Here is a 20,566-nt window from a genome sequence, read left to right as displayed (position 1 = left end):
TTGTGACATATCGGATGGAGCGTGCAGCGGTAAGGGGTACAGGGAGTTTAGGAAAGAGCCTTTTTTGTATGGTTACACCTTAACATTTTGCCAGATAACTGATGCTAACTTGACTAAGTGTGCCCTGGGCCCCTGCCAATCCGGTTCCCAGGGCCTGTGATATTTCCCAAAACTGTTTAACCAGAAGGGGGATGGGAGCACACTGCTTCACCTCCCAACACAGTGAACTGTGTTGGGAGGTGAAGCAGTGTGCTCCCATCCCCCTTCTTTTTAAAAAGGCTCCCTTGAGCCACTGAGCTAACGAGCTCTTGGAGATGCACCTGTGCGCCCGGGAGAGGTACAGAGACCTGAGAGGATTGTGGCAGCTTTCTCAGCAAACCCCAGATGAATTTCGTTTTCTCTCGACTGATGAAGGATAAAATCCAGAAACACATGTATCTAGAGGTTAACAGCACTAACCTCCACCAACTTTGGTGAAACACTCTGCAACATTTCAAGTAAGCATTTAAATTGAACTGCATTTACCAGGATGCAAAGGGGTGAACTGTGCTGGGAGGTGAAGCAGTGTGCTCCCATCCCCCTTCTCTTTCCCAAAACTGTACCTTTGTTTCCACAAATGGCACACCTCTGAGCCACATGCAAGTCCCTTATAAAAGGTACCCCTGGTACCAAAGCCCTTGTGACCAGAGAGTGCCTCTGAGGGCTGCAGCATGTATTATGCCACCCTCAGAGACCCCTCGCCTTAACACCCACATGCTGCCATTGCAGGCTGGATGTTTTGGTGCACATCAAACTGAATAGTCGACATAGCACACATCCCTGTGTGCCATGCCCACCAACACTGCCCGTGGCATGGATAAGTCACTCCTCTAGCAGGTCTTGTAGCCCCAAGGCAGGGTGCACCCTACCCCAGGTGTGGACATAGCTGCATGAGTACTACGCCCCTACAGTGTCTGTGCCATTCACAGGCATTGTAAGTGCAGTGAAGCTATTTTCAGTACATGGGCTGTGAGTTAGTCAACACAAACTCCACAGCTCCATGATGGCTTTACTGAAAAAATGAGATGTTTGGTACCACACGTCTCAACATAATAAACCCACACTGATGAAAGTGTTGGACTTATTATAAAATGCACTCAGGGGCCATCTTAGAGATGCATTCTGAAAAACTCCCAACTTCTTCTGTACTGGCTGACTGTTCCCCGCCACCGAGCTACCCCCAGACAGGTTTCTGACCTCATGGGGTGAGAGCCTTTGTGCTCTTGGAGGTCAGAAACAAAGCCTGCTCTGGATGAAGGTGCTTCACACCTCCCCAGATAGGAACAACAACACTTGGCAGTGAGCCTCAAAGGCTCTCACCATGGATGTGCTGATTTGGGCAGGTCCAGCTAGTGGAGATGCCCGCCTCCCCCTGCCAGACACCACTTTCGGCAGCAGAACAGGCAGGAAAGTGAGTAAGCAGAATAGAGTCCACCTTAGCCTGGCACAACCCTAGGGTCGCCAGGAGTGGAGGTTAGCCCCCCTCTTAGAAATCCTCCATCTTGAGTTGGAGAATTAGGCCCAATAGGAACAAGGATGTTCCCCTCTCCCCAGAAGGAGGGGGCATCCAAAAGGTGTAGTCACCCTAAAAAACCGTAGCCATTGGCGACTGCCCCCAAACTTAGTAACATCCTTAAATGTAGTATTTAAGGGGGCCCTTGAACCTTGTTCCTCAGATTTGACAACCTAAGAAGGACTGAAGAGCTGTGCAGCAGTGGAGAAGACGACAACTGACTTGGCCCCAGCCCTACATGCATGTCTCCCCCGCCAGCGACCGGTTTCCAACAAACTGGCTTGGCCCACAGCCAGCAACCTCTAAGAGCCCTGGTGGGCCTGTGCTGTCTTCGAGAAAGACTCGTCTCTCATGGACACCGGATTTGTTCAGCCAAGATACCATCACAAGGAGTATGGATCCAGGCGGCTATGCAACACTTGCACCACTTTGCACCCAATGCCCACGGGTGGCCCACTGACCCAGTGGAGTCTCCCCGGCGATCCCGACCTAGGATCCTGTGTTAGACGACCTCTCCTGGCCTCACCCAAGACACCTGCAGCCTCAACCTGAAAGGTCCCACCTGACCACAACCGGATCTGGTGAAAAAACCTGACACCCCGGCACAAGCAGCCCCCTGGCCTTGGTGTGTCCAGCTGACAGTGTTCCACCATCACCCCCACTATCCAACTTACCACTCCAGTAATGGGATTCCTTTAGCCAGCCTCCGGAACCGAGCTTCCAGCTGTTTTCCCCAACCAAGGATCTCCATTGGTTCAATGGGGCACCCCTTCCCGACACCTCCTTTGAACTCTGTACACGGCTGCCCCTATGGCACTGATGGTGCAGTCTCTGAGCTCTTTGGTGTCCCCTCCAGGGCTGATCTTAACCTCCAGGGCCTGTGTTCCTCAACCGCAGGTACTTAACTGTAACCGGTGCCTCTTAGAGGGGCCCCCGGCCTCCATAGGATAACATTGGGCCAAGTGACCTCTGCACTCGGCCGCCCCAGTGCCGCTACTGGTGCAGAATCTACCTTGGTTAGACCCTGGCCCAGCATTGACCAAAACCACTTACTTACCTGTATTTACTCACCAGTCTTTTTCCCGTAGAATTGCATTGGTCTACACTCTATTGTACCAAGTGTGATCCTGCATTCAAAGTACCTAATTTTGTATTGAAAAGCATTTTATGCACATGCAAATTATTACTTGCTACTATACAAAACCTATTACCAGTAACTGAAAGTACTCCATAAAAGTCTACTTACCTGTAACTGAGTTCAACTTGCTTCCTAGAAATAAAGGTAACAAAAGTAATATTTTTCTACAATCATTGGCAGAGTCAGTAACATTGAATGTGTGTTCCTGCCTTGTATGAGTATGTGCACCAAATGCATTCACACTACCCTCTGATAAGCCAAACTGCTCAGCCCAGATACAAATAAATTGAGAATAAGAGATTATCTACTTTAACTTCTGTCATAACTCTGGGGACTCACTGGATCTGTGCACACTATACCTCTTTTTGGTATAGTATATACAGAGCCAGCTTCCTACATTGGTGGATCAGCGGCGGGGTCCATGACTTTGTATCTGTTGGATTAATTAGATAACACCTGATCATATGACAAGACTCCTAAATTGTCTTTAAATTCAGATTTTAAATTGTCAATTTTTTTAAATTGTTCAAAGCTTTGGGTAAGTCCCTTTTAGTATTTTTGGAAATGTAAAACTTTCTGTAGTTAGGGGTAAAAGAATTTTAGAAGTTTTCGGCCTCTCTAAAAAAATAAATCCCCACTATTAGTGAAATAGGGACTGGTACACAGGACAGGGTTGAGGAGCTCGACTTCACCCCCTACATTAATCTAGAGACGAGGGAGCTACCGTCCCTGCATAGACTTAAAAATATTTACATGGGGACCCATTCCTTTAAGGCCAAGCTCCAGGAGCTGTTGGCAGAATATGCATGGGACCACCCTTCTGAAGGGGGAGATCCCAACTCGGGAGATAATGATGGTAGTGATGTGGAGAACCACCCCCAACCTCTCACGCTAAATAGTGAGGTCAGGGTCTCTGTGCCCCTGACTCCACGGGTAGAACTCACAGCACCTAGATCCCACACAGGTGGGATAGGTCTTGATGAGATCATCGAGAACAGCCTCAATAAAGAGGACATCCTTCTAGCATGGTTAACCAAAAGAATAGATCTAGAGTTCGAATATAGGATGTTACATCGCATGCGATTACAACGCAGTCGTTAGAACAACAGCGTTGTTACAACGCAAACCATTACATCGCAAGTCTTTTCAACAACTTGCTGTAGGGAGCGCACTGGATTTATGAATAGTATAATTTACTATTCCAACTCCAGTGTGTGCAACAGTAGGGAAGGTGTTTGAATAGTAAATTATACTATTCCTTAGTTTAGCGCATCCCCTACAGAAAGTCGTTGAAACGACTTGAGAAATAATAGTTTGCGGTCACTGTAATGACTGCGTTGTAACCGCATGCGATGTAAACGCTATTGCCCCTAGAGTCCAATTTCCTGGCTCTGGAAAAAGAGATCAGAGATGGGCCTACCTCCCATCAGTGTTTCCTTGGCCACTGTTTTGAAAGAGTGCTGAACTTATAGTGAAGCTACAGCTAGAATCTGTTCTAGCTTAGGATCTGTCCTACTTACAATGTGTTCTGGATTCACTGAGGGCCAGGTTTAGACAACATTGGTGGGCATTTTCACACACAAGATTATACAGTTCCCCCTTTTTACAGAGTCTTCCATTTTTCAGAAGCCAGCTGCGAACTCCAAAGGCACAGTGTGGCCAATGACCAGCGTGCAGAGCTCTGGAATGGTTTGACATCACCACTTGCACTCACTGCCCGTGGCCCTTCAAACCAAATGCGCATTGCCTCCAACCAACTACAGGAGGGCAAACTAAACCTTGTGCTCAGCCACCAGGCACACAAAACACACTGTGAATGGCATTTCAACTGTGCTCTAAGGGCTCAGCCACCACCCCTGTGCTTAGTATCTGTGCTTCTACAACTAACTGTACACAGCCTCTGGCGGTGTATAACTGACAAAACGTTTAATTGAGCCCTTGTACCCCAATCACAACAAGCACAGCCAGAGACAGCACAATGCAGGCTATGGCCACAAGAGGTGGCCTTCTGCCATGCAGACGGTTCAGCTCCTGGGCACTTGAATCTGCAGCCCACAGCAAGAAGCAATGGGTGCAGGGTAAAGATTTCAGACACACGCTGTGACGCGCACTGCGACCCCTGAACATACTGCATCTGTCCTGAGCGATGTGCATTAAGTTCCGAGTTCAGCAGAGGGCCAAGTCAATGCTCTGTCACCAGCCATTTTGCCAACACCAAATCTGCTGCACAGCCTTTGGTATGGCACTTTCCAAAAGTGTCCCTGTAGATCTACTATTTCATGGTCAAGTAATGGATCATTTCATCTTAGAAATGGGTCAGGTCAATTCCAAATAGCCAACAAAGCGCATAGGGACGCAAGCTTTTACTCAGACTATACACCCTGAATCACCCTTCATCCTCTATGGGGTCAGAGTAACCTCCACTTGTTCCTGCATTACCAACCACATCCTTTCCAGGCTATTTATCTTGTAGTGAGATGTGGTCAGTCAATGTCCTGCTCTGAGAAAAAACCTGAGACCAGTACAGTTTTTGGTCAGAATGGCAATCACATTTTAACTGTCCACTAACTCAATTTTGAATTTCTGGACTTAAAATAGTTGACCTTTGGACAGTCAGCAGATCTGAATTTGTAAACAAACAAGATTAAATAATTAAAATAAACAAAAGATTGGGAGAGGGTGTGAACGGCTAGGGCGGTCCATCTCAAATCTGGGGAACCGGTTTAGAGTATTGGCATTGATGCGCAACATCCTGTGATTCTGGGCAAATCACTAAATGTCCCTGTGCTCATGTAAAGCGCTCTGATACCCAATACCTTTGGGTCAAGTTTGCACTATATAAAACATGTTTAACTTCATGTCCGGTTCAGTTTAATTCCACTCCAACAAGTTCTACTGTAGACCAAAGCAAAATTATGTATGAACCTAAAATGGAAAATGGTCATTCTGCATCATCACGAATTTGTCCTCTCTCCAACAAATTTGATAAATAATTTGAGAAAACAAACTTAGATAGGTAAAAGAGTGGTCCAACAAAATTCAGGCAGATTAGATATTTGCTATCACTGTCTCAGTTAAATCATGCCATTGTAAATGTGCAAAGCCACTCAAATTAACCAGTTAACTCAAATAACAATAACTGGTGCCTTAAGGTACCTATACTATAACTAGCGCCCCCGCTATATGCATTTTTCTTTTCAATAATTTCATTGCAAATGTTGCAGTGATATCAGTGATCTTATGGAAGAGGTCATGAGTGATGTAATATGTGGGATAATTTTGCATTTCATGGAGACGGCGCGAGTTATAGTTACCTTAGGGCAAGAGTTATAGCTAGTTACTCGAGATCACTAACTGGTGAATTTCAGTGGTTTTGTACATTTAAAACGAGTGGAACGGGCTTCACAACGCTGGCTTAGCCATGCATTCAGTTTCCCAGCAAGCCTTCCCACGCTTGCCTTAACCATGCATACTCCTTAACAACGCATGTGCGTGGTAAGGCAATGCGCTGTCTAGTTGCTGAGCAGAAGGGGAAGGCAGGAAGAGGAACATTAGGGAGAGGACATGGTGAGGTAAATGGGGCTGGGGCTTGGTCTTCGGGGGTGCAGGGGTTAGTTTATTGGGGTGGAGCTAGGTTTCGGGACTAGGGAGGGGGGTCGGGGTTTTTAGGGCTGCATGGTTTAGGCATGTGTTTTACCATCATACAACCGTTATAACATGGCATCTTCTAACAGACCTCTTCATCTAACTATAGTGTCGCTTTAACGTTTGGCTTTTCAGGGAATATCTAGGGGATTTATTTTAATGTAAAGTAATCTTTCATTACCATACGTAAAGCCAACTCCCAAGGACACAGTGAAAGAGCGACCCTGGGAAAGGGGATCCCCCGAAGCCCCTTAAGGCTCTGTAGGGGAAATGTGTGCCCCCTTCTCCTATAATTACTCTGTGACCCAGCCCATTTGGACAGGGAAAGGTGTGATTCCCCCCTCCCCTAATATAAATGTTTTGGGGGTGGTAGGGGAGGTGTCGCACAACCCCACTCCTCTCATAATATATTTTTTGGCCCTGGGGGTATAGGGTTCCCGGGGCCTTTTAAGCCTCAGTGGTAGAGTAGAGGGGCTGCACCACCTCTCCATTAAAGTATACTTGTCCCTGGTGAATGGGTCCACGAGTCCCACGTATGGCCCTGGAAGGGGGTGGGAAGCTGTAAAAAAAAAAAAAAAGCACACACACACTTTTTTTTTTTTAACTGAACAGAGGATAAGTATCCAAGTCCTGTAATGGGTGCCTACAACATTTAACCTCAAGTTGCAGGCAGTCAATCAGAGCCTTGCGCCAGCAGGAGCAAGGCGACACAAGGGTAACAAGCATTAGAAATGTAATAGGTCTAGACTTTTTTTGAGTTGGGGGCTATTGGCATAACAACTGCTACCGGACAGGAATTTCTACTTTGCTGGTGCCGAACCGAGCACTGAAAGCCTAAAACAATGTTGATAGACTACAAAATAAAAAGGCAGATCAGGATGACCGGGATGAACCGTGGACATATTGGGACAGCCAACGCAAGCAAACAATGAGTAAAATCTTCTGGGCGTGACACCAAGCGTGCAAAGGCGGGAGAATCCGACCCAATGCACCAATAAAAGTCTCCGTATTTCCAAATAGCACAACAACCTAAAAATGGCAATTCATTCATGGGCATGCCAAAAAGCCAATAGAGGAGAAACAACATGTCTTGCAGACAGCGCATGTGCGCTGCCCATCAACCTTTAAAAATATTAAGCCCCCTGGGCCAATCAGAAGGCTTTTACATTTTTTTTTATTGGGTATGAAGGACTCTCACGAGAATCCCTCGAACCCAATTATCCAGATTATACATATATATTTGGAGCCTAATATCTCCAAAACTATTAAATGATTTTACCCCAAATGACAAAAAGCACACCTTCTGGACCAAGATCAACTGTCCTGCCAAATTTGGTGTACTGCCATTCAGCAGTTTTTGCAATATCGCTGGTCAAAGAAAGTCTACGGAAAACGCATGTGGATTTTGTGTTTTGGGGTCAAATAATTTTCTTGGCTCCCACTGGACGGATCACAAAGAAAAGTTCCAGGGAGGAGCGGAGGTGGATGAACGTTTTTTTAGGAAGTTTTATGAAAATTCTTCAAACGCTATCAAAGTTATTAGCAAACCAAAAAATGCTCTTCCTATGGAAAAGTACACCCAACTATAAATTCCCACTGGCGACAGCCACTTGATAATATATAGATGCAGACTTTCTCTTCAAATAATTGTTTTACAGCTGCAGTGTGGAGAATAAAACCCATTTTACTTCCTCCTATGTTTAAGTAGTAAATATAACACTTTTCTACCTTCTAAAGAAAAAAATTAATGGGAATGGTATTTATTGCTGTATAGACTCTAGTAACAAACCCAACATACGGACTGTGGTACATACATCATTCAGCTTTGTATGGATTCTTTGGACAACCCAATCTCATGCTGTGTTCTTAAATCTTGAATGAAAAGCTCTGTTTCCTGATGTTGAGTTGTCAGCGAACAAAAAAGAAACTTCCAGCACTGCTAATATTTGACACTTTCTACATTGCAATTTGATCATCAACTTGTGCTAAATATATGCTTAGTTTTTTCTATACTGAATTTTGATTACATATTTAAGCCCAGGAAAATATAACTTACAGCTAATGTACTATCTCCAACATTTGATGCAATAAGTCCATCTATGGTTCCATATTCTGCATCTCTGGCATTAAGACGTTCAAGCTGGCGTTGTTGGATTTTTCGGAAGACAAGAACGGCAACCGCAGACAGGATGATCAACACAATCACAGGAGCAAGAATCACAATGGCCAAGGTTTGCACACTGTAATTCAAAGGATCTCCATTTCTGGCTTTATCTTTAAAATAAAAGTAACATATTTCCCTTGGTTAAAATTGCAAACAAATGGTTTACTTTTCATAAAATATTACATTACTATTTTCAGAATACTTAGGCAACTTATCAGTAGTGACGTTTCTGGTGGATACTTCATCAAGCTGCAGATTCCTCCTCTCATTACTTTCAATAGGCATCAAACTGAATCCAGAAACATTGAAACAGCTCTCCTGCATGATAGAGGACACACTGGCTCCAACTAGATGCTGGGAACTCCCTGGATGTGACAAGACAGAGCCATACGTGGAGCCACCATTGCACTCTAACGTTAGTTCCTGTCCTGTTTTCCACACCTTCGGAGGCACAGATGAGACTGATAAAAGTTACTGAAATGCAGAGCAGAAAAACTAACATGGAACCTTATTAAACATATAAAGTTACTCCTTAGAACAGAGATGCGTGTGGGTTACTGAGAAATCTGCAGATAGTGTATCCACTTGAAATATCATTGCTGAAGGTAATATACTTCTAATAGATACACTTACTTGCACATGAATTCACATCATCAATCAATTACAAAGCAATAAAGCCACAGGAGAAGGGTCAGAGGACAAACTCAGTGTCCAAAAATGGCTAACATAAGAAAACTTTAAAGTCCATACCTATTTTATTAGACCATACGATACAAGCCAAATGTCCGGATTTCTTTTTTTTTTTTTTTTTAACGTTGCAGCTGTAAAATGTCCTGAGATAGGTCACCTCTCTCTGATTGGGAGAAGGGCTCTCTTCTAAAGTACCCATAAATAACCATCTCACCCTCCCTAGACAGGGCAAAAGAAGAGATTAGACCTTGACACCAAATTCAGTGTCAAGACTGGATCTAAAACGTTGTCTATCAGCCCCAAAATCATAATTAATTTAGCAAAATGTGATCCCTTTTAGGATCCTACAAAAAGGAAACTTCCAACGTGCTCTCTCTCAAACAGCATGGAGTAAAGCGCTAATAGGCACTTGGCTTTACAGGAGCTAAGATCCCAGAATAAAATAATGTGTCTATCAGCTGAACCCACAGAGCAAGAAGAGGAACCAACACCTATAAAACCATGAGCCTTTAGCCCAGTGCCCACGGTTGACAGACGAGAAGCAACTGCACAGAGTTCAGAGGCTGATCTATCCCAAACACACATGACATTTTAGAACACAGTGTCATTCAAAGCCAATTAGGATTCTGGCATCAATAGTCTACAATATGTCGTCCAGAATATTAACTTTAATCTTTGGGGCAGGCAACAACAACTTTCCAACTACCTTAAAAGACATTAGCCCCATGAAAGATCTGAAGAGGTTCAAAATAGGACTACTCCAAATACTCGAAAACTGACCTAGAGACAGTGTCATGAAGTACACACTGGTATCATCACGTAGGCTGAAACAAAGATTGTGTCCTTTGGTATCAAAATAATTGCTGCCAATATCAGGAATATTGGTGGGGTCAACCAGAACGAGAGACAAGGCAGCCAACAGAGGCATGGTCAAAGAACTCCAGCATCAAAAGCACACCAGAGGGTGTCAGAGGAGGGGGCAGCATAGCCTAGGAGTAAGTCACCTCTTTAGCAGGGTTAGTACAATGGGTCTGAAAAGCTGGCAACGGACTCTGTGGTACCGGAATCAGAGGCAGGAGTCAATCATTGGGTTAATGTCCACAAAGGTAGCTCATGGTTCCAAAGGTAACATTAAGGGCTAATTTAGGAAACCGATTCGCAAACCAGAAATGTCAGGCAACTGGGACAGACTCTGAGAGGAAGGACAGTCCTCAGTTCAGTAAGTCACAAACTTGGAATTAAAGGAATTCAGGGGAAGGGATGGGGCATCTCAGTACCTACCTTGGAAGCAGGATCTGGTGATGCACCAATGCCTATCTTCATTGTGGCCTCTAGACACATTAGGAGTCACCACCTGGCACTTGACAGATGTCGACAGAAAACAACTGGCAACAGGCCTAGAGGCTAAGAGAGCCCAAACCCATGAGTAGACACTGTGGGAGCTAGATGATGGAGCTCAGTAATGACCTAGGTGGCACATACGCCAGCCTAACAGCTTGTTCCCTGAAGCACTGTAACAGAGAGCAACTCTACAACCATGTCAAAGGGCACAGAAAAACGGACGTCAGAGAAAGGGGTGATGCCGTATAGAGCATTGCGATGTCACAACCGGGCATGTACTGCACTGAATAGCAGCCATGACACAACCTACTGGCACGGGAGAGCTATTTCCATGTTTACAGATTCATTCTGGTTCCTGAGGAGTTTCACAAGGTGAGGAATTTGCAGGTGAAGTCTCCATTGATATGTTCCTTTTGGTTAGAATACGCGCCACTAACCTTAAATGAAAATGGGTGAGCACACACCTTGGACACAGGCATCTTACCTCTCAGTTTTGAATACAGTTAGGATCTTACCTTAACCACAATATATATATTTTATGGATTATCAACATGAAGAGTTATCACATTAATATTAGGCAGTAACGATCCAGTGATGTGGAATTCGGACCACAAGAACATCTTATTTGGAATGAAAAAAAACAAGCATTCATGTTTTTTTTTTATCCACTGGATAATCAGACTCAAGTCCTTGAGGCACAAACCCATTGGCTGCAAGTTTACAATGCCACAATATGGTTGCTGGAAAGAGGATCATAAGGCACCCATATGTCTCAGAGGTTCAGAATAGTATATATATTGTTCATCAATGCAAATCGTTACTATGAGGTTGCATGCTCTAAGAAAACAGAGTAAGCTATACGCTCACTTTGTATCAACAATAATGGTTCCATTCTAAAAATGGGCTGAAATATTGCCAACACTCAATGTGACTTTTTTATTTTTTATTTTTTTTTATGTTACCAGAGTTGCTTGTTCCTTTTATGTAAATACATGCAGAAGAATGGAAGCAACGCCGGTGATCATATTTTGAAAGCTAACAAAGTGCAACTTGGAAAAAATGTATACAAGGATTGCAAACAGATTTGCGATCTATTGTGTACTTTGTTTGCTTTCATTGCAATCAAACAATATTTGTAACAAAAAAACCCAGAGATTACAGTTTTAATAAATTGTAGTTCCATTTTAAAGAAAACTTTAAATACCATTTCTCTAAAGCATAATTTAATTAAATGGGTGTGATACATACAAATATAAAGAATAATAATCATGAAGAATTCGAGTAAACCCATTATGGCACCCGTACTTCATTAACAAAATAACAAAAGCATTCCCACACATCTATGACCTTGCACTGGTGCACATTTGTGACTTTCAGGAATTCACTTGAGTTCATGCAAAAGATGCAGGTTCCCAGGAATAATCTTGGCCAACCCTCCTTAATTGCTTTTTTTCACACGAGCAAACACACATTGTGTAGTATGTGCTCATGGGGAAATCTGCCCAGCAAATTCACCGGTTAGGAAACATATTGTCAATTAAAGGGAAAACACGTAGGAAAATGTCCATATACACTTACATAATACATAGGACATACACAATGGGGAAGAGGAGGTATAACAAAAAAGAAAGTAAGAAAAGAGAAAAATATAACTCAGTGGGAACCAAACTAACACAGAAATAAGCTGGTGCAATAAATTAAACACTCCAAAACTTTATATAAGAATTCTACATAGGATTGTTATAGAAAGCGGATGGGATAACAGAGAACCAGCCTACTACGTAGTACAAGATCATGGAAGCGGCTCGTAGGGAAAGATATCAATGCTTTGAGGTGTCACAGGTTGGACCTGCTAATCATAAATTCTTTCTGGGATTATTTAAAATCCTGATGTGATGAAGTGAGACAAAACTGTGGGAAAAAAGAGTTCCAGATTTTCTGGAAACCACCTACGTCGGATTGAAACAGAGTATATAGTTTCTTAAAAGAGGGAACTTTGAGCCACACTAAATCTGTGCTAATCAGCAGTCGGCGTTTGCCAGCTGGAACAAATGTACTTAACCGCATCAATGCGGCGGCTTTTCCCGCTGTACGCGGCAATTTTAAAATGACCGCGTTACATGACGAGCTCAGCTCGTCATGAGCGCACGGCAGGTTACGCTCATGACGAGCTGAGCTCGTCATCAGCCCCGAAGGGGTTAATAGAGACGATGTTTAGTATTTTGTGTACCGAACATCAACTCTATCTTTAATCTTAATTTGCAGCAAAGATTTAATCGACTGGCAAGACCTCCTAAAGTGTGATTCACTTACAACCATTTTTCTATTATACAGTGTTTATTTCCACTAAGTTAGGTGCTCTTGGCTTGTTGTTGAAAGGTTTTTTATTAATAGTAAGAATATTGGCCACCTGATTTAGAAATACTGCCATAAACTCTAAACGCTTTATCACTCAAGGTCCGAGTGGTAGTTTCCATTTCAGAAATGTAAGCCTTTATTAAGCATGAAGCCCTCCACAGACACTTGAAATAAAGCCGACATTATGATGTCAAACACAGAAACAAAACTTGATAAGACACAGGAACATGTCTAATGACTTTGTGAACAAATACATCCATTGCAAGAATCTGTGCGTTGACCTCAGGCTCACAGGTTTAAATCCAGGTAAGGCCACTCAGCTTTTTATCCTTCGGAAGTTGATAAAATGAGTACCAATGGATTGTGTTGATTATTCAGCAGTAAGGTAACCCTTTAATTGAACGTGAAGTATTCAAGCACAAGTTATGTGACTATGTTGGAGATAAGACTGTGATATACTTCACTAACTAAGCTATAGGGTTGCTGGAGGTTAAATGTTCTGCAAGAAGAGATGCACACTAGGAAATATAACTCTGTTCTCTGTGGATATTCATCACCTAAGCAGCCATCCTCTTAATGAGCAACTAAATGCACAGCTGCCAGTTTCATGATGTCTAGGGTCTGCGATAGGTGCTATTACCAGTGGCAGTGGACATTTTAAATTTAGGGCAAGAAGGTAAACAAGCATTTGCAATGCAATAGGTCTCGCATTTATGAGTGTTTGAGCTATTGGCATTGTAAATGACAATGTCTTATTTATGTGTTGTTTTTAAAACAGATCAATAAAAGGCATGGTCATTTACAAAGCCAATAGCTTAATCTCTCCAAAATTGGAGATCTATTGCATTACAAATGTGTTCGGGGTCCGTGAAAATGTTTTTTTTTTTTTTAAAGCATTAGGAGAGAGCGTGTCCTGCCTGCAGCAGCAGGGAGGAGAAAGCTATTTGAGAACATGTTTCTCTGTAGGCTTTAATTACAGCCTGCGAGCACTTACACACGTAACAGGGGATGTCCTCATGGGAGGTTACAAAATAAGACAAGGCAGTACTAAGGCGGGACAACTAAGCCTATTGACCAATGAAAAGTCACAGTTTACAGTGGACAATGACAAGCCAATGAAAAAAATGGGAAGAGAGTGGGCGGAGATTCAAGTTCATACCTGAATACAGCATGCCTCAAAGAGCAGCGCGTGCGCTGCCCAGGCTCAACCTAAAAACAACAAGGTTTTATGCGAGTAAGCCTTGGACGGACATATCTGCGTACCCCCTCTGTGTCCTAATTACCACATGAAGCAACAGCATTGAACATTTTATCCCTATATGGAAACAAATTAGACAAAAACGAATATGACTACCTTTTAAATGGACACTGGCAAACACAGAGGAACCAAGAAATTACCACCACAATTCAAACAACATACTTTAATGTTTAGTGATGAAACTTCAGTGAGATAAAATATTGGGAATTTTGGGATGCAATTCATAAAACGTTCTGTGGCAAAGGTGTTAGCAATGCTACTTTGCAAACGACATGTTATTAAAACTTTTGCTTCGTTACAAAACAATGACCTATGCCATATTTGATCACAGTGCATAGATTTTCTGAATTATTTGTTGCCCACTACCAAAGACGTAAAAATCCCATCCAATCCAATCTCATGTTCGGTTCTTACAACACTACTACCAGAAGCAGGCAACTGATCTCGAGCTCAACTTTTAAAAGGGGTGTCCAAGCATGGCCCCTCACACTTGCACGTGTGGCTTACCTATACTAAGCAACTGTGCAGTGATGTTTACATTGCACAAGGTACCCTGGCAGCACTCCACAGCTTGATCGGCAGATGGGGGCGTTTTACAGGTCATTTTTCCCTGTTCGTAAACTTGAAAGCAGCCTTTCTGGTAAACTTTAACGCCATCATTAATGCTCAGTGAGGAAAAGCACTGCTGTCCGTGGCAACGATCTCCAATTAAACAGGTCATCCCCTCACAGACACATTCGTAGGACGGAATATCAGCCTTCAACTGCTCATCTGATAAAAAAAGGAAAAAGGGAAATATGTTTTTAAGTTTTGTGATGAGACAACAGTATGTAATGGTTACTTTTTCCAACTTAAAGTACTGTCATTAATGTAGTGTATCATTCGGAATCATCCATCAAGGATACGCGGAGCAATGAAGGCTTTTACAACAAAGCCAATTTAAGTTCTGCACAACCACAATAATTTCCAATTTTGCGAACTGGGAATTGGGACTATAATACAAATGGAAAGAAGGATCATTAGACAGCATGGTACAGTGGTATCCTAAAGGCAAATAGAAGTTAATAGTCATCCTGTGTTCACATTGGGTCTGGCATTACACGGCTTTGAAAGAGAGAATCTTGAAACATTCACACACATTTAGGACTACATCTCATTTGTGAAACAAACACAGAAGAAACTATCCAGACAAAAGGATATGGCATATTGGACAAACACTACAAAGTCTTGGAAACTCACATGTAGACAGAATTGGCCTCTGGCGATAGCTTGCAACCTCCTTCAATATTTATTGTATAGGACATACGCTCTACAAGCCTCGCCCTCGCCGCCGTACCACGCATCCGAAGAGCCACCGCCGGAGGAAGATCCTTCTCCTACCTGGCAGCCAAGACATGGAACGCCCTCCCCATCCACCTCCGGCTGACACAGGACCATCTCGCCTTCAGGAAACAACTCAAGACCTGGCTGTTCGAGCAGTAGCGACCCCTCCCCCAAGCGCCTTGAGACCCTTCCGGGTGAGTAGCGCGCGATACAAATGCTATGATTGATTGATTGATTGATTGACCAACAGAGCTAGAACTAGCATGAACCGTCTTCGTCTCAATAAAGGGAAGAGTACATAAGGGTATCCTTATTCAATATAGATAGTGTAGTACATTCCACCAACACAGGAAGGACTAGCATGAACCACCTTAGCCTCAATAGAGGGAAGGTTGTTAGCGGGATGTGGTGTGTCAAAGGGACCACTGAGGTCGAGAGGGACAGTTTAGATGTCGCTGCCAGCAGCCTTAGGGTCCACGATGCGGTTCAGTCAAGAAGTGATCCTGATGCGGTTCAGTCAAGAAGTCGTCCTGATGCTGGGGATAAAGGATGTGAAGATGCTGAAGGGATGTTGAAGAGAAGCTGTAAGTTTCCCTAGACCCTATCGGAGGTCCTCGATCTTCAGGGGTCGTCTCTGGCCTCAGGACTCAATGTCCACATTGCAGCAGGAAAGTCCAGTGCAGGTCCAGTTGCCACAACTGGTCTCCGGGATACAGCAGGTTTAGTGGTTGTTTACAGGTAAGCAGATTTTTTTAGGGGACCAGAGTAAACTTTGTCTTTTACTATGGGCCCCACAAACTTGGGGGAAACTTGGGGAGGCCATGACTCAGTCCCCCAGGAGGCACCTTGTCATCCAGGGGTGGGTAAGAGTTTAGGGCAGTTGGGCTCTCGACAGGTGAAGGCTCGTTTATATTTTGGTGGCCCTGAATCTTAACAGGAGGCTAGCAACGTAGCCCTTGGAGTATTTTGTCCTGGCACAAGTGCATCCTTCTTCTATGAATGGCCACTGCAGGGACAATCGTCTTGGCAAGTCCCTTAGGTTCAGCAGGTGCAGTCCATTCTTTGGTGCAGGTTCTTGTTGCTTGGACCGGGGAGCAGCAAGGAAGTCCATCTGTCTTCTTGCCAGCTCAGTCATGATCCAAGGACTGTGGGTCTAGGGTGCCACTTTTAGAACAGTTTATCATTTGTGGGAGGGGAGGACAAACTAGCTAATGGGGCAATAGTTCCCAAGAGGCAATCCTTCTCACTTGACATCACTTCCTTGGGGGTCCGGTCACCAAATAATCACAGGATATCCCTCTCTATCCAAATCCAAGATGACGCAAGCATTCTTCACCTGTGAAGGAGCCCTGGGGACATCACTTAAGGATGCCTGGCATAATGAGCCCCTCGTCCTGGTAAACAAAATGGTTACTTACCTGTAGCAGTAGTTTTACAGCTTAAATAATGTTCTTGATTCACATGCATTATCCTGCCATCTAGCGGTTGGGTTCGGAATTCTCCTCTTGAATATTGGTCCTTCTCTTTCCATTTTTTTTTTACCTTCAACTGTCCGCATCATTTGGTGTTTAGTCCAACCTCTGACATCAGACGGTCCTCCACAGAAGCCTCCACGCGTGGTCCCAAATTCTTTTTTCCCCAATGAACATCTGCTTATTTGGTGTTTTGTGGCCTTTATCTCTTCTTTAAGTCCCCGGTTAGCTTGTGCTCGCCTCGTTTCCTGGGGAGGCGGGTGAATCAAGAAAATTCTTCCAGCTACAAAAACTACTCCTACAGGTAAGTAACCATTTAGTTTTGCAGCATGAATCTTTTCTGGATTCACCAGCTGTATATCGATTTTGTAGCCGTTTTCTTCACTATTGAGGCTGCACTGGAGAGGAGGTTGAGCTTGTAAGGAATAAATGTTTTAGAACTCTGTCCCACTTGTGCCTCCCTGTTCACTTGCACATCAATACATTAGAATTTTGCAATCGTGTATACGGACGACCATGTGGCTGACATAAATATGCAATTTAACAGAACATTTGCCAGGAAGGCTATTGTAGCTCCTTTCTTCTGTGTTGAATGTGCTCTAGGCTTAGTCTCAAACTGTATGCCAGCTGTCTAGTGACACATCTGGATTGAGTAATCCACCATGCGATGCTTTTTGTAGTAAATGGTTACCCTTTGTTATTGCCTGAGAATGATACGACAAATTGTTTAACTTTCCTGTTTGACTTTGCTTTCTCCATATATTACATTATCACCCATCTGGCATCCAGTGTATGCACTACCTTTGGCTTTTGAAAAAAAACTAGCATTTGGGTTGTCCGCTTTATGTGACATGACCTTTGGTAAGAATCATGGGTTGATCCTCTTTACCCATCTGTTCTTGTGTATTTGCATGTATGGTTCCAAGATGGTGAGTGCTTGCAACTCGCTTACTCTACAGAGAGATGTTCCTGCAATTAGAAAGTCTGTTTTACGTGTGACAAATTTTAGGGTGGCCTTGTAGAGCAGTTCAAAATGTTCTTATATCAGTTGGGTCAGCACTACATTTAGATTCCATGTAGTGGGGCTATTGTTTTGGCCCCTTACCGAAAGCTTTTGATGACTAGTGTAGTGAAGAAGCTTTTTCCTATATATCCCTTTGTGTAGGCCACCATCGCTGCCAGATGCACCTTTAGTTATGCATAGGTTAGCTTGCTGTCCAGCAGGTCTGTGAGGTATCTGATAACTGCGGTGCATTGTGTCCTGTCCTGAAACAGGCCAGAACTCTGGCACCACCTTGTGCATCTCTCCCACTTGGCTGGGCAGTATTTCTTTGTTGTCTGTCTTCTTGTTTCTCTGAGGACCAGCAATGCTTTTTATGGATGTACCAAGTGTCCGAACTCTGAGTCTAGCAGCATGACTCCTGAAAACAGTGTGCTCGGTTCTGGGTAGAGAATCTTCCTCCATGGCATGGAGATCAGGTCTACTAACACTGGTAGTCTCTGTACATTGTTGTGTGCTATCTCTATAGTATCTGAGAACCAAGTCTATCGCCCACTGTGGAGCGATGAGAATTAAGGTCAACTGCGACTGTCTGCATTTGTTGATTACTATTGGAAAAAGTGAAATCGGGGGGGGGGGGGGGGGGGGGGGGGTGGAGAGTGTAAGCAAATCTCCCTGACCAGCCTATCAACAGTGTATTCCCCTGGTAGTGCTGGTGTGGATGTCTGGACGTGAAAGATTGCAATTTTGGCCAATAGCACTAATGAGCTGCAACCAATATCCGGAGAGTGTTACTAAGTCTAAAAAGATGAAAAAATGAAGTTATACTATTACAAAATGGGCTGCAGAATTTGCCTTCTCTTGCGACATCATTTACTCAACCCTGCACATAATTTGGCACTACCCCTCATAATTCCAGAAACTCCGACTATAATTGCTTATCATATGGATCATCAAGTTCTAACGAAAAAAACATTCAGATTTGATCAAAATATTTAAAAGTTTTTGTTAAGCGAGACAGTAAAAGCACTAGACTGGCCTCACAGCCAGTCAGTGTAAGCTCCCACCAGTTAACACTTCTAAAGGAAAACAAAAAAGCAATGCGGCAGGAATATTTAATATGTATACCAAGCAAGTGCTACAGTACCAAGTCTCGAATCGACTGTTCATTATTTTGCTTTTACCTGAAAAATGTAGATTTATAAAAAAAAAATGTAAACCACCACCTATATTCCAATAAACCTTTCGAAGACTTATGCTGGTCTACAATAACTGCCCCTTAAATATGAACTTGTGTGAATACGAACCCATATAAAAATAAAAATTTAAAAAAACACCGCAACGACCCTGGATAGCTACTGCTAACACTAGCACCACTTGAAACATACTCTCCTGCAGAGGATCTCAAAGCTTCAGGGATGTAACTTAACATGCCCCAAGGATGTACTTTTTGTAACCCGACTTCCACAATGGTTCTGTCAGCACCTCCCACTCATGGAGCGCATTTACTAAGAACTGTAATCTCGCAGTCTAAACTGCACCACGCTTATTCTACAGCTTTACAATGAAAAATTTACAAAATGTTGTGTCTGCATGTAGATTTGGTTTCTACTCATGTGTGTACTTTGCACGTCACGATATGAGGTATTCATGTACACAGCATACTTGCCTAACCCTGTGTGTGTGTTGCACACATACTATATATTAGAGGCGTATAGCTAGAAAAATAGCATATTTCTGTTCCTAATGTGCCCTGTATTCGGTTTTATTTGATCTACACACACACATCCTGTGAGAACAAAACACATTGTAAAATTACTAAATACTGTCAGGTAATAGCATTTTTATAAAAATGATAAATAATTTGGTGCACTATGGCACATTTTCAGTTCCACTTACATGTCAATCATTTAGTTGTACTTTGGAGGTGCAAGGAGATCTGTAAATGTCATACCAGGATGTTCATTAGAAGTCAAGAAATTACTATGGCGTTGGCGGGACCTTATTTGCATTTTGAGAAACTTATTCAGTACTACTAGACTATACTAGACTGGTTTCAAAAAATGAAAAAATATATACTTTTTGGCAATAACTTACCTTCAATACTAGGTGAGGGAAAGAGCATCATGATCAGTAAAGGAAGAAGCATAACTCCATCCACCATTGTAAAACTGCAAGGATCAAAAGTAAACATCAAAAACGTGCTCAATAAGGAAATAAATCAACATTTGAATTCTGTTTGCAGAAACAACAGAATATTGGAATTTTAAAATAAAAAAAAAGAGCAAAAACATGCAACAGTGACTCGCGCAGAAAAACATATTAGCAAATGCGCAGGATTGTATTTTATTAGGAGAAATTTCTTGTTAAAAAACAATCAATAACTAAAAATAACACATGTTTTTAAGTATGATCAAGAATAGCTGTTGAAACATCTATTCTACCCATCTTACCAGTCTTGCAAATTTGCTGCCTTTCATCGATCTCCAAATAGACAGATTATAAACATATTTTCTAAACACTAAAATCCATTTTCTTATCAAGCAGACCCTACAGCTATGCGGCTTTGCACATTCAAAGCCTAATTTACATGCGCAAACTACTCAAATAGCATATAAACGGTTG

The 20,566-nt window shown here is 43.0% G+C and overlaps 1 protein-coding gene across 1 annotated transcript in view; it reads right to left on the bottom strand.

The window, feature by feature from the left end:
- ACVR1 (activin A receptor type 1) overlaps positions 1 to 20,566 on the bottom strand; it is a 325,334-nt gene that overhangs the window by 163,723 nt on the left and 141,045 nt on the right. The window contains exons 4-6 of the mRNA XM_078681708.1: positions 20,039 to 20,112; positions 14,654 to 14,917; positions 8,392 to 8,609 (exon numbers count right to left, since the gene is read on the bottom strand). Coding sequence (XP_078537834.1) covers positions 8,392 to 8,609; positions 14,654 to 14,917; positions 20,039 to 20,105 — 549 coding nt within the window. The 5' untranslated portion in view covers positions 20,106 to 20,112. The remainder of the gene's footprint in view (positions 1 to 8,391; positions 8,610 to 14,653; positions 14,918 to 20,038; positions 20,113 to 20,566) is intronic.

This window comes from Lissotriton helveticus, chromosome 3_1 (assembly GCF_964261635.1).
Source record: "Lissotriton helveticus chromosome 3_1, aLisHel1.1, whole genome shotgun sequence".
In the NCBI taxonomy this organism is placed as follows: domain Eukaryota; kingdom Metazoa; phylum Chordata; class Amphibia; order Caudata; family Salamandridae; genus Lissotriton; species Lissotriton helveticus.
This window is presented reverse-complemented; position numbering and strand designations above follow the sequence as displayed.